Source organism: Dipteris shenzhenensis, chromosome 4 (assembly GCF_047967505.1).
Source record: "Dipteris shenzhenensis isolate YYH24624 ecotype China chromosome 4, Dip_SZ_1.0, whole genome shotgun sequence".
Taxonomy (NCBI): Eukaryota; Viridiplantae; Streptophyta; class Polypodiopsida; order Gleicheniales; family Dipteridaceae; genus Dipteris; species Dipteris shenzhenensis.
In genome coordinates this window covers 61300940-61323234 of record NC_141599.1, presented here as the reverse complement: position 1 = coordinate 61323234, position 22295 = coordinate 61300940, and the positions used below count along the sequence as shown (strand labels likewise).

At 41.9% G+C, this 22295-nt stretch overlaps 1 protein-coding gene across 1 annotated transcript; it reads left to right on the top strand.

Moving 5' to 3' along the window:
• Positions 1 to 10278: 10278 nt before the first annotated feature.
• LOC147903140 (putative cysteine-rich receptor-like protein kinase 16) lies at positions 10279 to 13235 on the top strand. Its single transcript, XM_087374007.1, has 7 exons — positions 10279 to 11083; positions 11217 to 11342; positions 11596 to 11726; positions 11924 to 12134; positions 12247 to 12484; positions 12625 to 12775; positions 12939 to 13235. The coding sequence occupies exons 1-7, from the start codon at positions 10279 to 10281 to the stop codon at positions 13233 to 13235; spliced, it is 1959 nt and encodes a 652-aa protein (XP_087230133.1).
• The last annotated feature ends 9060 nt before the right edge of the window (positions 13236 to 22295 follow it).

Genomic DNA, 22295 nt, shown 5'->3' with positions numbered 1-22295 from the left:
TCAACAAATTTTTTGGCCATGGAGCCATGTTCACATCTATTAAGGCCTTTTGCCATAGCAACATACGGAAGATTTTTGCTTGGGTTTCTAGGAATTGGGAAAGTATTGTGCATGGTCCTCAATGGAGCTAATGTTTCAATAAAAAACATTCTAAAGTGAATATATTTTCTTTCGTGGGAATTGGGATTTTCCCAAATTCTCTTATGCTCATGCGGAAAAAGAGAATGAGAGAAGCATATGCTTCTCTCATTCTCTATTTTCGCATAAGCTTATGTGGAAACTTACGCATAAGCTCATGCTCATGCATGAGCATAAGCATGAGTTTATGCTCATGCTTATGCTTAAGCATAAGCATAAGCATAAGCTCATGCTTATGCTCATGCGGAAAAAGAGAAGGAGCTTATGCTCATGCGGAAAAAGAGAATGAGAGAAGCATATGCTTCTCTCTTTCTCTATTTCCGCATAAGCTTATGCGGAAACTTACGCATAAGCTCATGCTCATGCATGAGCATAAGCATGAGTTTATGCTCATGCTTATGCTAGCATAAGCATAAGCATAAGCTCATGCTTATGCTCATGTGGAAAAAGAGAAGGAGCTTATGCTCATGCGGAAAAAGAGAATGAGAGAAGCATATGCTTCTCTCCTTCTCTATTTCTGAATAAGCTTATGCGGAAACTTACGCATAAGCTCATGCTCATGCATGAGCATAAGCATGAGTTTATGCTCATGCTTATGCTTAAGCATAAGCATAAGCATAAGCTCATGCTTATGCTCATGTGGAAAAAGAGAAGGAGCTTATGCTCATGCGGAAAAAGAGAATGAGAGAAGCATATGCTTCTCTCCTTCTCTATTTCCGCATAAGCTTATGCGGAAACTTACGCATAAGCTCATGCTCATGCATGAGCATAAGCATGAGTTTATGCTCATGCTTATGCTTAAGCATAAGCATAAGCATAAGCTCATGCTTATGCTCATGCGGAAAAAGAGAAGGAGCTTATGCTCATGCGGAAAAAGAGAATGAGAGAAGCATATGCTTCTCTCATTCTCTATTTCCGCATAAGCTTATGCGGAAACTTACGCATAAGCTCATGCTCATGCATGAGCATAAGCATGAGTTTATGCTCATGCTTATGCTTAAGCATAAGCATAAGCATAAGCTCATGCTTATGCTCATGCGGAAAAAGAGAAGGAGCTTATGCTCATGCGGAAATAGAGAATGAGAGAAGCATATGCTTCTCTCATTCTCTATTTCTGCATAAGCTTATGCGGAAACTTACGCATAAGCTCATGCTCATGCATGAGTTTATGCTCATGCTTATGCTTAAGCATAAGCATAAGCATAAGCTCATGCTTATGCTCATGCAGAAATAGAGAAGGAGCTTATGCTCATGCGGAAAAAGAGCTTATGCGAATGAGAGAAGGGGGAAATAGAGAAGGGGGAATGAGAGAAGCATAAGCATAAGAGAAGAAGAGGGAAAGGAAATAGAGAATAAGAGGGAAAGGAAAGAGAGAAGGAAAAAAAGAGAGGGGGAAAGAGAGAAGGGGGAAAGAGAGAATAAGAGAAGAGGGAAAAAAGAGAAGGGGGAAAAATGAGAAAAAGAGAAGGGGGAAGATGGAAAGAGAGAGAGGGGAAGAGAGGGTTCCTACGCCCATCACTGCAGCGAGCGCTTAAGGCGCTAGCTGCAGGCCAATGCAAATAACAAAAATATTAAATGGAAAGAAGAGGAAGCACTTACCTATAAAAGTATGTCCCGCTCGGTGTAGTGGACTGGCCCCACAAAAGAGAGAGTATGTCCCGCTCGGTGTAGTGGACTGGCCTTACAAAAGAGAGAAAACAACCCATTTTTTCAAATAAGATGTTAGTGGAAAGAGGAGATCACAAAAGCAACTTCTTGAAAGGAGACAAGGAAAGAGAAGATTGAGGAGACAAGAAAAGGAGGAGATTGAGGAGACAAGGAGAAAGAGAAGGAAAGAAATACAGGAAGAAGAGGTGAGTTTTCTTTCTTTCTTTCTTGAAATTTCGTTTTTTGTTTCAATCCTTTCAAATCAAGCATGAAAACTAGTTTACAACTTTAGCAATACAAGTAGAAACACTCACAAAACCAAAGCTAACAAACAAACAACCTACATTGTTGAAACAAACTCACCTCTTGAAGAACTTTCTTTCTGGAAACCAAAGAGGGAAAAAGGAGAGAGAGGGAGTACAAGAGGTAGGAGAAGGGTGAGGAGTGGGAAATAGAGTGGGAGGTTGCTTGGAATAGATGGGAGGTCGTCGAAAATAGGTGGGAGGAGATTTTGGGTTGCTTACTTGAGAGATTAGGAATGGCTTGAGCAAAACGCCACGCGTTTCGTCGTTTCAGGTTTTAACCAACAGCGTCGCTATATAGCGACGCTGTTTCGTCGCTATATAGCGACGTTTTTAATTTAAAGCGTCGTTATATAGCGACGTTTTAAATTAAAAACATCGCTATATAACGACGAAACAGAGCGTCGCTATATAACGACGCTTACTGTTTATTTTTTTGTATAGCCTCTTGTGAAGCTCAAACATGCTATGCTTATAATTGTCAATATCTCCTCTTACTATATAGCCTTACTATATAGGATTTTTTGTTTCAATCCTTACTATATAGCGACGTCATTCTTTTTATATGGCCTCAAGAGAAGCTCAAATTAAACATGCTATGCTCATAATTGTCAATATCTCCTCTTCATGCTTATGTTGTGGTTTTATAAGTGTAGATGGAAGGGACGATTGGAAGCTCATCCGATGATGCGCCAACGCCCGGGAGCACGAAGTGGCTTACGGAGAGGTTATATTGTCATTGCACTCATTGCAAGCGAGAAGTACGACATCAACGTCGTATTATCATGTGCCACTTGCGGATGTATGGGGAGGAGCCGGAACCAGTACCCCCCGTTGGTGTTGCACATGTTGATGGATCATCGGTAAGTCAAAGCTATTTAAGTTCGCAATCTTATTGTATACCCGGAAATAGAAGATCTTCTATTTACACGAATGAGCTTATGACAGGATGAGGAGGGTGACGATGGTACACATATACCTTCTCACTTTTCAACAAGACTATAGTCTCTCGGATGACGACGAGGGTATGGTCGACATGATGGATTCCATTTTTAGTGGCACTACATCCCACGTACACGTGATGTCAGAGTCTGAGGTGAAAATGCGAGAGTTGCAATCAACACAATTGTACGAGGGTGCTAGGATGTCTAAACTACGTGCTTGTCTCTCAATCTTGAATCTACAAGTACAGTATGGGTGGTCGGATACAAGTGTCTCGGCCTTAATGAGGTTAGCCCTTGCATTAATTTGACTCATTATTTGGATATTGTTTGTTTTGAGAATCATCATTTGGATAGTGTCTTTGTCATAGGTTGCTCCAAAAGATGTTGCCTGCACCAAATACCATGCCCGCATCAAGAGATGAAGCGAAAAAGATGCTAACAATGGTGGGTATGGATTATGATACCATCCATGCTTGCCGTAATGATTGTATTCTCTTTTGTCGTGAGCATGGAGATTTGGCTAGTTGTCCAAAGTGTGGGGAACAATGATATAGAGATGACTTGTAGGGTGAGAGGATACCGGTAAAGGTCTTAAGACACTTTCCCATCATTGCAAGAATACAACACATGTTTCGATGCAAATCCATAGCGGAGTTGATGACATGGCATGCATCTCATCGGTCCACTGATCACACATTGAGGATTCCCGCAGATTGTGCAGCTTGGAAGCACATAGATAATCAGTGGCCGGACTTTGCGAGAGAGCCACGCAACTTACATCTTGGGCTAGCCATGGACGGCGTGAATCCTTTCGGGTTACGCTTGACATCTTGGTCGACATGGCCCATAGTCGTGGTGAATTACAATATCCCACCATGGCTAACAATAAAAAAGGGACACCTCATGCTTGCACTACTTGTGCCAGGAAAGTACAAGGCAAAAAACATGGACGTGTACATGGCACCTTTGATAGAGGAGTTACAGATATTATGGAGAGGAGTGCAGGTCTTTGATATTTCCAGAGCTCCTAGGCATACCAATGATATTTTGGTCAGGGGTATCTTGATGTGGACCATGCATGACTACCCAGGATATGGAGAGTGCGCAGGTACGTGGTTATGTCTTTACATGTACAATGAGGGATTATGCTTTTTTTACTCTCTTTTGCATGCATGTCTTGTACTAACATATTCATGCACGCGTGCAGGACTTGTTACAAGTGGGTACCATGCTTGTCCTGTTTGTGGACCCGCTCTGAAATCGCTTGCACGCTACTCCAAACATATGAGGAAAAATGTTTATGAAGGTCATGCTCGATACCTTCCGCTCGACCATCTCGCACGTGGAGGTCAGCTTGATCCACCACCATCATATTTGAAAGCAAGTGATTGGATTCAAGCTTGGAGGGAGAATGGAGAGGAACCTCCTCCTGGTATGAAGAGGCTATCGATCTTTCACGAGCTTCCTTATTGGGGTCAGTTACAAATCAATCATCTCTTGGATCCCATGCATATCTTTAAGAATGTGGGGGCTACCATTTGGGCACACTTGGTTGGTTCCAAGGACTCGAGAGGAGTGCGAGAAGACTTGCGTGCTATGAATAGGATGTCTCGTTTGTGGCCCCAAGTGCATGCTTCAGGAAAAGTTGTCCTCCCGAAAGCAACGTGGATCCTCTCTACGAGGGAGGAGGCAGCGATCAAGGCAGACATTGCCTCTTTTCAAACACTGACAGGGTACATGCGTTGCTTGAAAGGAGCATTTTCAAAGGACAATAAGCTTAGTGGCCTCAAGTCCCATGATTGGCACAAGGTCTTACAGGTATTCTAAGTAGAATTAGTGTACCGATAATAGTGATGCATTAGCGTAATTATTATTATGTTATATTGTTGACATGATTTCATTGTTGCTTTGATAGTTCTTCCTTCCAATTACAATAAAAGGGTGCTTACAAGAAGATGTTAGAAATGCTATATTCAAGATCTGTGGTATTGTGAGGTATGCTTACTATCAATTCGCATTATGTATTTTCTTCAGGGACATGTGAAATAGGTGGATATCTCAAATATCTTACATATGCATGGACATGTGAAATAGGTGGATATCTCAAAAAGAGATCTCTATATCGAGCATCGAGAAGGCTAGGGTGGAATCCATCGAAGCCGTATGCTTGCTTGAGAAGCACTTTCCCTCAAGCATTATGACAACTCAAGTCCACTTGCTTGTGCACATAGTTGATGAGGTGGCTATAGCAGGTACCGTTCATAATCGATGGATGTTTTTTCTCGAGCGGTTTATGAAAACTTTAAAGGGGTTTGTAAGACAAAGAGCAAGACCAGAAGCAAGCATGGCAGAGGGATGGCTTGTGCAAGAGTCATTAGTATATATCACAGAGTTTCTTGCATCCACGGATCCTGATATGCCGCAAGCTTGGCACAACAAGGATGATGATCGCATCATTGGCGAGGTCCCCCAAGGAAAAGGGATTGAAAGAAAGATGAGCGAAGAGCAAATGGAGAAATTCAATAAGTTTTGTATCCTCAATAGCCCTGAGATGCAGAAGTGGATTGAGAGATATGAAGTGGCCAAAGCAGAAAGAATAAATGCAAGGACGAGATTTAGAGTAATGTACAGGCGATCACAACCATATCCACGAGATCTGGCTCTTCTCCCTACTCACATGTCACTTGATTGGCTACAACTAGCTGTACGTAAAGCCGAACATGATGGAGAGACAATAAACGAGCGCGAGCGGGAGTTATCATCTGGATGTATGGTGCATGTAAGTTTCTTATCTCTTGACGTAATTAAGTAATTATTTGTGGCAATATATGCTATAAAATAGGTGCATCTTGATTGATTTAATGATGCTCTTTTACAGTACAAAAAGTACAGTGCATTATGGTCATATGGACGACATTTTCGCGTGGAACGCATCGATTCAAAGAGAGTCACGTATGATTGTGGAGTCATGGCTAACTTCACACAAGATAGCCGAGCAAGTGCTTCGGATACCAATCTTCTCTCCTCACAGTTGGATTATTGTGGAACCATACGCGACATCTATGAAATTGATTTGAGACGATTTACTATTTTCATTCTTGATGTAAAATGGTTTAGAACTACTTACAACGGTCCCCATGCGACAGTGAGAAAAGATAGTAGCGGTCTCTTTGCAATAGACTCCACTAAACATTGGACCGATGAAAGTGATACTTTTGTTCTTCCCGAGCACTGTGAGCAGGTGCATACTAATGATTTAATTAGTCGAAGCTTTCATTTTTAAAGTCCATTGATATATATATAATTGACGACATTTGGCACCCATCTTCAATATAGGTGGTTTTTCATCCGGATCGTTCTGATCCAAGATGGTGGTACGTGATCCAAGTTGCACCACGAAGTAAGCAAATTTTTGAAGATCGAGATGTGGATATGGAGATGCCACTACCAATGCCGGATCCAATTGATGAATCTAGCGAAGAAGATGTAGATCACCATATGAGGCAAGAGGAAGATGCGCATAATGACATCGCACGGGAGGAGGATGGAGATCACGATATTGACGAAGAAGACAACAATCATCAAGATCAATCACCACACTTAAGCTTTATTGAAGAAGATGATCAAATACTTTTAGGTGAACGTACGATACTAGAGTACGATGATGATATAGGACATCAACTCGGTATAGAGTTGGAGATAGACTTGCTTGGCGCCTTAGACTTGGCTCAAGATGAAACAGTTGATGTAAATGCTCTTATTTGATTTTTCTCATCTTAAACTTGGACATGAATATATGAGCTTCAAAGGCTTGATGTACATGCTCTCATTTTTTAATTCTCTATGAGCTCAAACATGTATGAAAATTTAGAAAATTTTGTCATTGGAAAAAAATAATTTTTAAGGCCTAAAAAAAAAAAAAAACCTCTCTGTAAAACATCGCTATAATATTTTGTCTCAGTGTCGCTATACAGCGACTTTTAAAAGTCGCTATATAGCAACTTTTACTAACGTCCCTATATAGCGACTTTTGCTAAAAGTCGCTATATAGCGACGATTTACGAAACCCGATTTTTATATCGACGATTAACGCTAAGCGGGCGCTAATCGTCGGTACGTAAACGTCACAATAGGATGCGTGTGTAGTAGTGTCTTTTGCAATAGGGGTTCATTTATAATGTATATTTTTTGAGGTTTTAGGGGAGTGGGTACAAATAATTGGCCATTATGTTGTAATATTTTGGGTGTTTTTGGGAGAGAGTTACAAATGTATGCATGTAGAAGTGCTTGCACAATGTAAACACAATGTTTTTAAACGTTTATAGTAATACTTAAGAAAATTGGAACATTGCCTTAGTTTTCTCTTTTTTTTTAAATGAAGCATCATTATGAGTGTTAAAAATTACTTTGGAAATGCTCCCATATTTGTCCTAACATTATCCTTGCTAAAACCATCATTACAATTTCAATGCTTATACCAATTGTAATATCAACACCAACACCCACTTTAACAAAACATTAAAAAATCTATCATAAAGAGTATAAAAGGATATCTTCCAACATGTGTTGATTTGCTATAGTGTTGTTTGCGTTTTATTAGATTGCTTAATTAGTATACATGAAGGTCATATCAAATGGGAGATATTTGTGAGAATGAATAAGAGATGCTTTTTGGAAAATGTCTAGAAGTGGGAGAAATTTCATGTCCTAGATTTTAGGTTCGAATTGAAGGTCAAGTAAGTCTTTTTATCTCATGCTTTGCATGTGAGTAGATGGGACCTCTCTTCCAATGATGTTTTCAAAGGTTCATCGCAATCTCTCTCAATGTGTAGTCTTTCAATCTTGACCCAAAAGTGTGCCATATAAAGAAAGTTTAACCACTAATAAAGGACAATTCAAAAGTCATTGGTAGGCTAGACTCGTGAATCAAAAGCTGGACCATATATGTTATAGAGAGGGGTCATGAAAGGCATGTATATTATGCTATGAATCACATAGGACCTAGGGGCATGGTACACCAATAGACTCATGATGTTCCCATAAAGAATTGGTGCCGCCACCTTCCAAAGTACCCTCCCTAGTAAAACATCATTATGGATAATGAAAAGGGATAAGACTTATTGCCACAGCCATGAATCAAAAGCTTGAGTGGTGTACATGTACTTGAATGCAAGTATACCCATCTTGGTAGTCATTCTTCACAAGTTCTCCACACATTCAAACATTGAGTAGCTTGTGTTGTGGACATAAAGATTGACTAGCCACTAATTGATATAAAAATTAGTGTCCTCTTCTCCACCTTCAACTATTGATGTTAACATTAAAGGAATTGTGCATTCATCCTTTTCCTATTCAATTTGTTAATTTTTTTCAAATCCTATTAATGGCACCCTTCTATCAGTGAAAATGTGAGAAAAATTGAAAGTAAATATGTCCTTTTATTGAACTCACATGATAGTCACATATATTATTGAGGGACCCATGCCCCTCCCTCCCCCAAGTGCAAATGTAAAGAATTTAATATTCCCAAACTCCTTGTTAGCTAGATTGTGTACTTAGTATTATGTGTAGGGACCTTTATGATCATTATGTATGCACTTAGATTTTCCCAATAATAGTGAAAAAATTTGTATCTTCACTTGTTTAGACCCCAATGAATGGATTACATGTGACTTCATGAGTTTTGAAGATCCCCTTTTTTTTTTTCATCCCTAATGAGCAATGTGTATATAAGGGGTTCTATAAATGTGATATTATAAGAAAGCCACAAACTTGGATTAAGATGAGGGGGTGTCTTTAAAATCAAAGAATTATAGAGTAGGTGTTTGGTTGAGCACATGTGATTTATAAGGTTTCACTGTACTCAAATTAAGGATGAAGGAATGAGAAAAACTAGAAAGCAAATGTTGTGACCTTGAAAGTCTTTTAGAATACATTAGAGATAATTTTGTGCTAGTTACATGGGCAAAGCTTTTAATAATGAGGAAGTTAGGTAAGATGAGAGATGATAGTTACTTAGGGTAGATCCACCAATATATATACATGCACCTAAAGGGAAGCAAGATTCTTAAGAAACCAATTTTAGTTGTTGTTGTTGAGCAAAAAGAAAAAGATTTGTATAGATCGATAATTTTCATTTATAGATTCTTGCTCATCTAGTGATGTTTTACCCTTCGATTGTTTCAACCATCTATTTTCAACGTTGACAAAGCTTTGATGAGAGCCATTAGAATAAACAACCTAGAATCATAATTTGGCTAGACTCCAAATTGCAGGTCACTCAGTGCTTTGCTTAAGACCTAAATCTGAATGGTCATGAGTGATTCGTGAGCATGGGTGATTGGAGAAAAGTCATGTGAGGAGAGGGTGCAAGAGTACCAACTCCATGAAGTTGATTTAAAAGGCGAGATAGGAATGCAAGGGTAAAGGGTCTAGTACTATGCACACCTAACCTTTTAATAGTGTAAGGAGTTGAGTCTATTGATTTTTTAAATTTTTTCAAAATATAAATGCATGCATGGACAACCTTAGAGGGAGAATATATCTTTGTTGAAGAAAAAGAGAAAAAAAAATTAGCTTGGTGGAAAACCTCAACTCAATACCAAAGGCCTTGGTGGGTTGGTATTGTGCCACATGTTGACTAACTCAACTTTCTAGAAGAGCTTGACTTATAAGGATTTTTTATTCTTTTTCATGCCTTTTTATTAGGTCTTCTCAAAGGGAGGGCTCACACCACCTCCCCGACCATCCTCCAAAGGGTGGTGTGAAGGGTTGATGTTTTACTTGGGCTAATAGGAGGGACAGGCTCGGACACTAACAGAAAGGGTTGTGGCTGCTATGTGAAGACCGCCCACTCCATGGGTAGTTGAAAATCTTTTGCCATGAAGTGAGCTGAGTAGTGATTGAATCCACATCGATTAACGTGTAGAATCTTCTCCATCCACTACACCAATCAAACATTGGTGTAATAAATGGTAGCTCCTTACAAAAGTTGACCATCGGGTGGTGTTAAGCTAGTCGTATAGAGCAAAGGGCAGCTGCATTTGAAAGGTACCCGTCCTTTTACTAGCCCCTTTATCTTAGCATATTTACAGACTATTGTCCATGCTCGCCCATGGTTCATTGAATGCATTTGAGCCGTGGGCTAGACATGGGTGTCCATGATCCTATGGGTGTCCATGATCCTTGGGCATGCCCACTATGGGCTTACTCTCTAAACACCCTTTATATATAGAGGAGGAGAGGCCATGGAGGGCATGAGGCAAAGGACGTTGTTGGCTAGTGCAGTTGCAGTGTGCTTCTTGTGCAGCGATGTGGGGGAGCTGTGCAATGCTTTAAGTCCCATCGACTATACGTTCTGCGGACCTTCCATACACCACCTCGACTCCAACACCGACCTTTCCTTGAGCCTCGTCCTCACCCATCTCGCCATCGCTGTCTCCTCAGTTTCCTTCGCCAATAGCTCCGCCTCCTCTCATCGCTTCACCACCTTTGGCTTCTTCCAATGTACTCAATCCCAAGCTCTTGGAAATTGCTCCCAGTGTGTTTCCGATCTCGTTCAAACTCTCCTTTCTGGCCGCCTTTGCCCCAACTCCACCCACGCCCGTATCCAGCTCGATGACTGCTACCTTCGTTACGAGAATCGGTCTTTCTTCACAGACGTTGAGTCCACAGAGATTCATCACATCTGCAACGTCAATCAAAATGCTGATTTTGCCTTTATCCAGGCTGTGGCTTCCGCTCTTAAGAGCGTGTTCGACGCAGCGCCTGGGAACAGGGGCTTTGCAACTTACTCCCCGTCCATTACAGGAGGTGTATATGCACTCGCTCAATGCTACGAGTACCTATCCCCGAGAGATTGCTCGACGTGCTTGCAGGGCATTTCCGATATGTACATCAAGCCTTCCGACTGTTCCAACGCGTTGGGAGCGCGGATTTTTGCAGGAAGTTGTTACTATCGCTTCGACCTATTCCCTTTCTTCCCCGTTGTCAATAGCACAACCTCTTCTCCTGCTCCGTCGCCTGAGTTTTGGACGGAGCTTAAGAGGTCAGGTATTCAACGTGGTTTCAGTCACCACAGGCGCTTCTTAGAAATCCTACTGCTGTTGGCCTAATTTCTTTTCCCCTAGCCATGCCTGTGCAGGCATTCAATAAGATGTTAAGATATCCCATATTGCTAATGCAGGCCGCCGGGCATCTTCCAAAGCAGCCATTATTGGCTCTACATTGGCTGCTGCTTTCTTTCTCACCATGCTAATGGTGTGTGTCTTTGCAGCAATCGCCAGATTTCAGATCCGAAAAAGGACAAGAGGTGAGCTATTTGGAGCTGAAAGAATGAGCTGTCTGGCTGAATCGTTTCTAGATCTACTTTTGGATCCGCAGTATACGAGCATCCATGCACAAACACACTTGATTAAAACCGTTCCAAAATAAAACTTTGGGTAAATAAACTCGAAGGACACGCGCGTACACGTGCACTCACGACGTACCCTCAGCTGATATTGCTCCATGTCAAGTGAAGTGTTTACAATTTCTATGCTTTTCAACATGTGTTAATATTGTAGGCTTCAACGAAGGGGACCAATTACAAGCCCAGAAAGCAGTCTTATTCTCATTCGATGAGTTAAAATTGGCAACCAGGAATTTCCATTCCGATAATAAGCTTGGGGAGGGTGGATTTGGTGCTGTGTACAAGGTAGTGTGGCAGCATCTCGAGCTAGCTGTGTAACAGCTGACGTTCAATTTGCTCATGTGTATAACGTGTTCTGCATACGACAGATTACCTTTTGCCATCGTAATATTATTGCTCAGGCATTTGCAAAATGTATGTAGCAATCTGACTATCATATGGAGCCTGCCGATACATTAACATTGACTTTATCCCAATGCCAGGGAATTCTAGAGGATGGAAGAGATGCAGCAGTAAAGAAACTGCTCTCGGCGAGACACCGAGGAAAGCATGAGTTTATGAACGAGGTCAATTTGTTGATAAACATGCGACATAAGAACCTAATAAAGCTTTTGGGCTGTTGTGTGGAAGGGAATGAAAGGCTTTTAGTCTTTGAGTATCTTCCTAAACAAAGTCTCGACAAGTTCTTGTTTGGTAAGCTTTGGAAGTGATGTGTTGATTGTAAGCTTCATGTTGTGCCAAAGAGACGATTATCATGTATCCAATGGCATGCAACTCAATAATGCGCGGTTCTCTTGTTCGCTAGATATTGCCGACGTAGGAGAAACTCGGGGGTGGGCAACACGGCAAGAGATAATTAGTGGGACAGCTCGGGGACTCGTCTACTTACATGAAGACTCCCAGATCCGTATCATCCATAGGGATATCAAAGCCAGCAACATTCTTTTGGACGATTATTTCAGCCCAAAACTCGCAGACTTTGGTCTTGCCAGACTTTTCTCTAGCGATCAGACCCATGTGAGCACAATGGTAGCAGGAACCTTGTAAGTACTACTTCGAAGCTAAAGCCTGAATTGACATTAATGTTAGCATTAAAGATGCCCATTCTGACCTTCAGAACTGAGGCCAAGCAAATGTGAAAGCATGGACTGATCAGTGGATTCCGTTGTATTTCACGATGCAGAGGATATCTTGCTCCTGAATATGTCATGAATGGACAACTTACAGAGAAAGCTGATGTTTTTAGTTTCGGAGTAGTCACTCTTGAGATTATTAGCGGGAGAAGAAACATTGATCTAGGCCAACCACTAGAACGGCAACTTCTTCTGCAGTGGGTACGTGTTTCGGAGACTTGGCTTTGGGAGCATCATGAAGACTAGTAAGATTGTAGAAATATACAATATTGCTAACGCCCTGGAAGCAGATTTTCTTAAATGCGCAGTTAAAAGTGCAATATTGTGCAACACGGTATAATCTCTCGTTACTGTGAATATTCAGGTGTGGGGATTGTACGAAGAACAGCGACTAACAGACCTGGTGGATCCGAAGCTCGGGGACAATTATAGTAAGGATGAACTGATACGCGTGGTTCATGTTTCGCTCTTGTGTATCCAAGCTGCCGCTGGATTGAGACCGAGAATGTCTCATGTTGTACAAATGTTGACTGGGGAAACCGAAATTCTGGAGGTACCAACCGAACCAGCTTTTTCAGTTGCGACTCAGCTACCTGGTGCAGCTGAATCCGGTGATTTATCAAATGCCGTAGCCTCCCTCTCACAGGTTGAGCCACGATAAATAGGTAGGTCACGTAAGTAAACAAGATTGAAATTTTATATATACTAGCAGCTTGATCGGTGCAGACATGAAGAAGGAAATTGATGTCAAATTTCAGCATTTAGGAGTGCTAAATAATTATTTTCCCTCCTTTGAAATAAATCAAACATCTTTTAGTAAGAAAAGTGAAAGGAAAATAGACCAATAACTACTACATAAATTTTTGCTTATTTTTTGCATTTCCTAAGTAGTAGAATCATTTACGAAATATATTAGACTATGGAGGTATACTCTACTCATGAATCTAGCCACACTATGCCATAGGTTGTTTTTTTTTCCCAAAAAAGAAAAGGAACTTCCTATAATGCTTGAAAAAGTGGCTATCAATTGGCCGATTCACGATCACTACCTAGGGAACCTCTAAAATAGGGGACTGCAAACAACCAAGGTGGCACTACTACACACGGATCCTATTGCGACATTTAAGTACCGACGTTTAGCACGCGCGGGATATTAATCGTCAGTATTGGAAGTGCGTCTTGTGAAGCATCGCTATATAGCGACTTTAGGCAAACATCGCTATATAGCGAAGATTTTTAAAGTCGTTATATAGCGACGTTTATCAGAATTATAAGTGTCGCTATATAGCGACACTGAAATACTTTTTTATAGCGACGTTTTATAGAGAGCTTTTTTTCTCATATTGACCTTAAAAGTTAGTTTTCTCCAATGGCAAAATTTTTTTAATTTTCATACATGTTTGATCTTTTGAGAGAATAAAAGTATGAGAGCATGTACATCAAGCCTTCGAAGCTCATATATTCATGTCCAAGTTTGAGATGAAAAAATCAGTAAAGAGCATTTACATCAACGGTTTCATCTTGAGCCAAGTCTAACGCGCCAAACAAGTCTATCTCTAACTCTATATCGAGTTGATCTCCTATATCATCATCGTACTCTAGCAATGTACGTTCACCTAAAAGTACTTGATCATCTTCTTCAATAAAGTGTGGTGATTCTTATTGTGATCTCCATCTTCCTCCCGTGCGATGTCATTATGTGCATCTTCCTCTTGGCTCATATTGTGATCTTCATCTTCTTCGCTAGATTCATCTGGATCAATTGGATCTGCAATTGGTAGTGGCATCTCCATATCCACATCTCTATCTTCAAAAATTTGCTTACTTCGTGGTGCAACTTGGATCACGTACCACATCTTGGATCAAAACGATCCGGATGAAAAACCACCTATATTGAAGATGGGTGCCAAATGTCGTCAATTATATATATGAAATTATGCTTAAGTACATGTATCAATGGATCTTAAAAAATGAAATTTTCAATTAATTAAATCATTAGTATGCACCTGCTCACAGTGCTCGGGAAGAATAAAAGTATCACTTTCATCGGTCCAATGTTTGGTGGAGTCTATTGCAAAGAAACCGCTACTATCTTTTCTCACTGTCGCATGGGGACCATTGTAAATAGTTCTAAACCATTTTACATCAAGAATGAAAATACTAAATCGTCTGAAATCAACTTCATAGATTTCGTGTATGGTTCCACAATAATCCAATTGTGAGAAGAGAGGATTGGTATCCGAAGCACTTGCTCAGCTATCTTGTGTGAAGTTAGCCATGACTCCACAATCATACGTGACTCTTTAAATCGATGCGTTCCACGTGAAAATATCGTCCATATGACCATAATGCACTGTACTTTTTGTACTGTAAAAGAGCATCATTAAAACAATGTGAAGATGCATCTATTTTATAGCGTATATTGCCACAAATAATTACTTAATTACGTCAAGAGGTAAGAAACTTACATGCATCATACATCCAGATGATAACTCTCGCTCGCGCTCGTTTATTCTCTCCATCGCGTTCGGCTTTACGTAGAGCCAGTTGTAGCCAATCAAGTGACATGTGAATGGGGAGAAGAGCCAGATCCCATGGATATGGTTGTGATTGCCTGTACATTACTCTGAATCTCATCCTTGCATTTATTCTTTTTGCTTTCGCAGCTTCATATCTCTCACAACAAGACAAAGCACCAATAGACGCGCGCACAGACGTGTTTCATGAACTAAATAAAAAAACTTACGGGCGCGTCTATTTGCGCGTCTATTTGCACGTCTGGAGACCCGTGTCTAATTGCGCGTCTATATATCCGACTTACGCACGTATAGATGCGCACAAAGACGCATAAATAAACGCGCTTATAAATGCTTTTATAGACGCGCATATAGACGCAAGTCGAACAGACAGACGCGGATATAAACACGTTTTTAAATGCACTGATAGACGCGCCTTTTTTTTTTGGTTAATTTTACAGAATAGTACTGTGTATGTTGTGTATGATATATAGTTACAAGAATCCCATATCCACATTCTGTAATTCAATTCTTACAGCCAACCGCATTTTAATTACAATTCCAAATAAAATATTACAACTCCAAAACGCAATAAAATTAAAAGCTCAAAAAGTGCTTGTATATACATATAGCACGAAGCTAAGCCACGTCATGTGGCTTCAAGTACAAAAAATAAGGAAGCTAAGCCATGTCATGTGGCTTCAAGTACAAAAAATAAGAGGAGTCTATATACAAGAGGCACGAAGCCAAGCCAGTGGCTTTAAGTACAAAAAAGAATAGTAGCACTACTTCTACGACTAATTCTCGCTGCCTTCCACGCTCCCTTCTGCACTCCCTTCTGCACCTCCTTCCTCGTCTTCCTCGTCGTCTTGTGCATGGGCCTGTAAACAAGGGACAACATATATCAATGTATGAAAAATCAAATCTTTACTTATAATTTTGGCATTATTTAATTACTTTCAAATACCTGGGGGGCCTGTCCAGTAGCTCGGGTATACTGCTCCTCAGTAATCAACCTGTCATCATAGAAGTGCCTCCATGTATCTCCTCTGCGATGGTGGCGGTGGTAGGCTGTCTCCACTGGAGTAGGGTATCTGCCCACGATCTCAAGCTGCATGACCGCGATACACTTTGTGGAGGGATTAGTACAAAGAAACAACCAACCTCCTAATAAACTACATAAGCAATATAATTTGAGATCGATACTTACAAATTGGGCCTCCCATGATTCAACACCCCCTGCTCCAAAATGCGCGCTTCCATATTCCTCCATCTGGATCCTCCGTGCCTCCACGTGCTGCAGACTGGGCTCCTCCCTCGCTGACTTCATTGCCTTCTTCCACTCACGCTTGTGAGCGGTGTGGGACGGGCCCCTTGGTGGTTGACCTGCCTCAAGCCTGGCAAGCTCCGCTAGTGCCTGCCTCTTAAGCGAAGATCTTTTATTGCTAAGTATCGTAACAATCTTTGACTTCCCCCATTTAGCGAACAGTAGTGAGGGTCTTATCAGCCAACCTCTTTGGGTGGTCTTTATAGTGGATAAAGCAATCTCTGTAATTGTTAGCAATTACAGAGCGCATGAAGGCCATGATGTCCTTCCCCCGCGCATCCATCAAGATGCCTCCTGTCTGAGTGATGTCATAATAAATCGTACCATCACCCAGAGGCACGTCTAAATCGTCTGAATCATCCTCCTCCTCACCGCCACATGGCCCAAAGCAGCATCCGCCACCACTCTCCCTGCTACTACGCCTGCTACCCTATCGTGTCGAGCTCGTACGCTGGCCACTCGTAGCTGGGGACTGCACGGGACTACGCTGACCACTCGCAGCTGGAGAATCGAGTCTCGACAGTTGGGGAGTATGTCGACGGCTCGCCGAGACAGAAGGACCTCCTGACGGCATGGGGGAAGGGGCATAAGACGGGATGGCAGAAGGGACATAAGACAGCATGGGGGAAGGGGCATAAGACGGTACGGGGGAAGGGGCATAAGACGGCTGTGCGGACTCCGCTGGGGTGATCTCAGGCGGTGTGGGGTGGCTCGGAGTCTGTAGTGCCGACTCCTGGGGAGTGTTAAGGGTACCCGTCATATACCCGTATAACTCCGCAGGACTAGGAGGGTGCCCCAAAAGATTATATAAATCCTTCCAAATCGATTCCCGCGGATCAGGTGAGCTAGAAGCACTTCCTGGCCACATGTTGAACTGGAAAATAGGAAACAAATCTATTACTTTGGGAGCTGAGAAGAAAGGGGAAAAAAAAACAGGCTCTGTCAGAGCGCGTCTATAGACCCGTCTGATCTGCGCATCTATAGACGCATCTAATAGAGCGTTTAACAATTCAAGTAAAAGCGCGTCTACTAGTCCGTCTAACAGTACATCTAACAATCCGTCTAACAGTGCGTTTAAAAGCGCGTCTAACAGTGCGTTTAAAAGTCCGTTTAATAGAGCGTTTGTCTGAGCGTCTACAGACGCGTCTGTGTGTGTCTGCAACAAGGCAGACGCGCGGATAGACGTGCTTATAGACGCGCGTTTAGATGCACCCTTAGACGCACCTATAAACGCGCTCCGACAGGCGAGAATACTAAAAAGTCGAAAAGGATGTTGCGCCCGACAAAAGAACGTTTCGCTCATACCTAGACCCTGCGTTTTGTGGATGCGAGAAAGTACAAAACTAGAAAGAGCAAGCAAGAACAACTTCAAAAGGACTTACTTGGAAAAAGGTATGGAAGGATCTTTCTTTTCCAAACTTGTTTCTTCTCCTTGTTCATACTCCTCCTCTTCTTTAGGCTTGGAAGCAAGTGTAGGTACGGTCCCTTTCTCTTGAGTGAAAGCTTGGAACTATGTATGAGAGGCTCTCTCTTAAGCTTCGAATCTATGGAACTGCTAATAAAGAAGGAAGGAAGCCGCTCGCGAAGTTTAAGTAATGAAAAGAAAAGCAAAGCGAGCGGCGCGCCGAAAAGCAGGTTTAAAAGCCGCGTCTATTAGCGCGTTTATAGGCGTGTCTATTAGCGCGTCTATAGTCGCGTCTGAATACACAAAGTAGACGCGTGTTTAGATGCACCGTTAGACGCGATGTTAGACACGACTATAGACGCGACGATAGACGCAACACAAAGTTTAAATTAAGCATTTGAAGAAGAGCAAATTTGGTGGGTTGTTTGTTTGTAGGATGTCTCCATCTTCAACAAGTAGCTCCAGTGAGGATGAATCCCTCTGTATCCACCATCGCGAAATGTGGTTGGAGCAAAAAATCAAATGTTTGTGTGATCGATGTCGAGAAAACATATATCGTGCACGCAGGATTACGCTCAATCATTTCTCAAAGTATGGAGAATGGGATGTGACCGTAAACAAGGTAAGGGTTTGTAAGTTAAGGTTGATTGAGATACCTATGGGTGTTCATATGTTTGAGTTATGATCCCGTTTTAATTTGATATACGATGCAGTGCCACACCCGCACATGTTACCCTATGCCCGTCGTGAGGAGGCGAAGCGTCGGCGATATGAGGTGGGATCTTCATGAGGGACCGTTACGGATGCATGGAGTGATGGTGATAGTAGCCCTCCGCCATTACCTCATGAAGCCGTGGAGGAGGAGGTGTTTGATGATATGGTGTGGGATTTATATGTCCATCAAGCGAGGGATAATAGCATGGAGCAGGATGATCTTTTTACCGCAGCATCGACTCCACTGTTTGAGGGGTGCACATTCTCTGTTCTACGTGCCTCCCTTGAGTTACTAAACTTGCAAACCATCTATGGATGGAGCAATGCAAGTTTGAATGCATTACTCAAGTAAGCTTTAAAGTTGATTTTGCAAACATGGTGAATTATGCGCGTGGGTCAATTACTCGAATGCTTTTCCTCATTTATGGTCTTCACGTGCAGGCTATTGTGTAAAATGCTTCCAAGGGAGAATAAATTACCGACCTCAAGAGATATGGCAAGGCAACATGTGACCTCTCTTGGAGGATTAGATCACAAGCGCATCCATGCATGTGTCAACGATTGCGTTTTGTTTCGTGGACTACATAAGGATGCAAGAGAGTGTCCTACTTGTGGAGAGGCAAGATATAGAGCAGATCTCAAAACCTTGGATGTGCCTCGTAAGGTATTGCGACATTTTCCCATAATCCCTCGCATCCAACATATGTTCAAGTGCAAATCTATTGCAGAGCTCATGTCATGGCATTCCTCCCAAGTGGAGAACTCCCGTGGACTCTCCTGCGTGGAAGCATATTGAAGACACATGGCCAAGCTTCAAGGAAGAACCTAGGAGCTTGAGACTTGGATTGGGTATGGACGGTGTGAACCCATTTGGTCTCAAAAGCACGTCTTACAGTGTATGGCCAGTGGTATTGGTGAATTACAATCTTCCACCCTCTATGGCTATTAAGAAAGGACATGTCATGCTGTCCCTTCTAATTCCAGGGAAACATAAAGTCAAAAACCCTGATGTTTATTTGGAGCCTTTGATTGATGAGCTAGAGATACTTTGGAGAGGTATCGAGGTGCATGATGTGAGCAGGCCTCCCTCGTCACGAGACTTCAACTGCAAAGCAGTCTTGATGTGAACGATGCATGACTTCCCAGGCTATGGCGAGTGTTCAGGTAAGCATTGCATTTTTAAATTATGAATAGGCAAAGGACGTGGCACCCTAAACCCACCTTCCACTCTTAATTGCATCTATTGTTTCAGGTCTCACTACATCGGGTTACCATGCATGTCCTGTTTGTGGTCCTTCGCTAGTTGCCTCATGCGCAGACGCATTGAATAAGGTCATCTATGAGAATCACCATCGATTTCTCCCACCTGATCATCCTAGATATGTTGCCCCTTGGAATGAAGTCCTCCCACAATCACTCACCGCGGGAGATTGGATGAGAATTTGGGACGGTTCCATGACTCCTCCACCACTTGGCATGAGCTGGTAAGGATTTGTAACTATTGGCTGGAAGTAAAGATTGGCTATATTGGTTGGAAGTAAAGATTGCACGCTAACACTTTATTTTGTTTAGATACTCCATCTTTTAACGTTTACCATATTGGTCCCACCTCAAGATCAATCACCTGCTCTATCCCATGCATATCTTCAAGAATATGGCATCCACCATTTGGGAGCATTTGAATGGGACACGAGATTCGGCAGGCATAAGGGAGGATCTACGTACCACAGGGAGGATGCGTGAAGCTTGGCCTCAAGAGAGACCAAATGGGCGTGTTTTTTTACCTCGTGCACCGTGGATGTTATCAAAGCTAGAGATGGCGACGGTGAAGCGCGCTATTACTACAATTCGTACTCCCACTGGATGCATGAGGTGTTTGAAGGGAGCCTTTACAAAGAGCAAGAAAAGAGGTGTAGAGCAATTATATGGCTTGAAATCTCATGATTGGCACAAGATGCTCCAAGTAAGTATTTTATATGCATAATATATTTTTCCTTTCAAATTTGTGAGTGAATAGCTATAAGCAACTAATCAACCACCTCCTCGCGGGTTTAGTTCATACTACCTACTAGCATTTCACGTAGTGCATCAAAGGACGTGAAAGATTGTATTTACAAGATAGGCGAGCTTGTGAGGTATGTGAGCTCAAAGGAAATAGATCCCACCATGCTTGAGAATGCTCGAGTTATGTCAGTGGAGGCGGTTTGTTTAGTGGAGGAGACATTTCCACGTTCTATTCTCACAAGCCAACTACATCTCATAGTACATTTGGTGGATGAGATTGCTATATGCGGTACTATACATGCACGATGGTTGTTCTTCCTCGAGCGCTTCATGAAGACATTGAAGGGCTTCGTGAGACAAAATGCAAGACCCGAAGGTAGCATGGCCGAGGGTTGGTTGGTACAAGAGTCACTTGTATATATTTCTGAGTTTCTTGTTGATGTGGATAGCTCTCTCCCACGACTATGGAGAGATGATGAAGACCTAAGGATGACCTCTATTGTGCCTCAAGGAAAAGGACGCAACAAAGTAATAGACACGGAGTTGCGTAATAGTATCAACCTCTTTTGCGTGCTTAATAGTGATGTGATGAAAAGATGGGTGACAAGATACGAGGATGCAAAGGCAAGAAGACAAGAAGAAAGGGCCCTCTTTCATACACACCACGGATCTCATGTGCCATACCCTCAGCATCTAAGAGCACTTCCAAAGGATATTCATGTGGATTGGCTACTTGATGAAATGGAGAAAGCAGAGAAAGACGAGGGGATGCATATCACAATGGAAGAATGGGAGTATGCTAGGGGATGCATGAGCAAGGTCGGTATATAGAATGTTATGCATAAGTTAGGAGCTTTTTATAATTTAGATTGCTTATTTAATTGATTTTTTCTTGGTGTAGTGCACTATGTTCAATGCTATATGGTGTGAGGGCAAGCATTTTCGAACACAACAGATTGATGATAAGAGAAACACACAAGATTGCGGCGTCATTGCTAGCTTTGAGGGAGCCAATGGAGCCATGGATGATTATTGTGGCATAATCCAAGATATCATTATGCTTGACTTTCGACGCTTCTTTGTGTATATTTTGGATGTAAAGTGGTTTAAGGACGTGGTGGAAAGAGGCCCTAATGCAACAATCAAACGTCATGCAAGTGGCTTTGTAACTATTGACTCCACAAAGTTTTGGCAAAGTAGGAAGGACACACTAGTACTACCGCAACAATGTGAACAGGTACTGTGCACACACATAAAAATACTCGCTTTTAAATATTTGATGCAAGAAAAGTAACATGATTGTATTTGTGTTTGAATTAGGTTGTCTATCAACCAATGGTGGATAATAATAGATGGTGGCATGTCATACCTATTATGCCACGTTCCAAAGTGATGTACAGTACATTTACTAATATGGAGCGTATGGAGGATGATCATGGCCATGGACGTGATGATGACCGTGATACAAGAGAGGAGGATGATCATGAGATAGGAGATATAGATATTGAGGCCGACATTACCCATGAGGATGAGCCTACCATTGGAGATGTTGATTTCGATGAGCACATGAGTGGCACAAGTAGTAGTGGGTTGAATGTATTTGTAGATCTAAACACTTGTTTGGATTTTGAAGTAGATAGTTTGGCAAGGGTTGATCTCATTGAGGATGAGATTGAACCGTAGCCCCACAATTGATATTGGCAAAACTATTTTACATATTGTCTCATTCTCCTCATTTCACTTAATTCTTGTATA